At 59.3% G+C, this 1,591-nt stretch overlaps 1 protein-coding gene across 1 annotated transcript; it reads left to right on the top strand.

Moving 5' to 3' along the window:
- Window positions 1–197: 197 nt before the first annotated feature.
- On the top strand, window positions 198–1,586 carry LOC106002396 (transcription factor 7-like 2; the record flags this gene model as incomplete). The annotated part of the gene is made up of 3 exons (XM_013037283.1): window positions 198–859; window positions 1,181–1,247; window positions 1,471–1,586. Coding segments are annotated over exons 1-3 (372 nt in total), but the record flags the coding sequence as incomplete, so codon positions are not given.
- Window positions 1,587–1,591: the final 5 nt, after the last annotated feature.

A 1,591-nucleotide genomic window follows, 5' to 3' on the forward strand; every position in this document is an offset into this window, starting at 1 on the left:
CTTCCCTCTCCCCGCGCCCGAAAGGATCATTGTTGGCCGCCCCCGTCCCGCCCACCCCGGCTGTTTATTTATGCACACGTCACCAGCCCGGCCCCGCCCCCGGCATCTCATTAAGGCGAGTGTGTTCCTCTCGCCCTGTCAATAATCTCCGCTCCCAGACTACTCCGTTCCTCCGGATTTCGATCCCCCTTTTTCTATCTGTCAATCAGCGCCGCCTTTGAACTGAAAAGCTCTCAGTCTAACTTCAACTCACTCAAATCCGAGCGGCACGAGCTCCTCCTGTATCTTCGGCTTCCCCCCCCTCTGCTCTTTATAGCTGACTTCTTGTTGTTGTTGGTGTTTTTTTTCCCTTAACCCCCCTTTTTATTTATTATTTTTTTTTTGCACATTGATCGGATCCTTGGGAACGAGAGAAAACAAGAAATCCAAACTCACGCGTGCAGAAGATCTCCCCCCCTTCCCCTCCCCTCCTCCCTCTTTTCCCCTCCCCAGGAGAGAAAGACCCCAAAGCAGAAAAAAAAAAGTTCACCTTGGACTCGTCTTTTTCTGGCAATATTTTTTTTGTGGGGGGAAAAACAAAACTTTTTTTGGGGGGGCGGTTGATTTTTTTTTGGCTTTTCTTCTTCCTTCATTTTTCATCCAAAATTGCTGCTGGTGGGTGAAAAAAAAAATGCCGCAGCTGAACGGCGGTGGAGGAGATGACCTAGGCGCCAACGACGAACTGATTTCCTTCAAAGACGAGGGCGAGCAGGAGGAGAAGAGCTCGGAAAACTCCTCGGCGGAGAGGGATTTAGCTGATGTCAAGTCGTCTCTAGTCAATGAATCAGAAACGAATCAAAACAGCTCCTCCGATTCCGAGGTAGGAAGAGCCCCTCGGGCTGCCGGGGTTTTCATCTCTTCCCTGGGTTTGGGCAAATGTGGCCGGGAGGCGAGAAGTCGGGGCTCGGGGGGCGGCGGGCGCCGCATGCGGGGCCGGGCGGGCGGCCGGCCGGCCGGCGAGTGCGTGCGGGGCCACGGCTGAAAAACACACACAACAAAACAAAACTTGTAACTCTGTTTCTCTGCTCCCCCCCCATCCCCGCCCCCCGTCGACTCCTCGTCCCCCCCCACCTGGTCACCCCCCCACCTCGGCGTGGCGTTTGCCCCTCGCCCCCTCCACCACCTCTGCCCCTCCGGGAAGGCGGAAAGACGGCCTCCGCCTCGATCCGAAAGTTTCCGAGATAAATCCCGGGAAAGTTTGGAGGAAGGTGAGTAGACCCCCCGTGCGCCCCCCTCCCCGGCTGCCCGAGCTGCGCCCCGGGGGCGGCTGCGTGCGCCCCGGGCCTTCCCCGCGTCCCCGGCTCGGTCCGGTCCGGTGTCGGCCCGAGCCGGGGCGCGCGGGCCCCGGGGGCCACTTTTCTAAAAAAGTTTCTCCTGCTCTCTCCCGCTCCGCGCGGCCGCCGCCGTCCCCTCGCCGCCCCGCCATGTTAGCGGCCAAGAGGCAAGATGGAGGGCTCTTTAAGGGGCCACCGTATCCCGGCTACCCCTTCATCATGATCCCCGACCTGACGAGCCCCTACCTCCCCAACGGATCGCTCTCACCCACCGCCCG

The sequence above is a fragment of the Dipodomys ordii genome, unplaced genomic scaffold, assembly GCF_000151885.1.
Source record: "Dipodomys ordii isolate 6190 unplaced genomic scaffold, Dord_2.0 Scaffold9752, whole genome shotgun sequence".
Lineage (NCBI taxonomy): Eukaryota > Metazoa > Chordata > Mammalia > Rodentia > Heteromyidae > Dipodomys > Dipodomys ordii.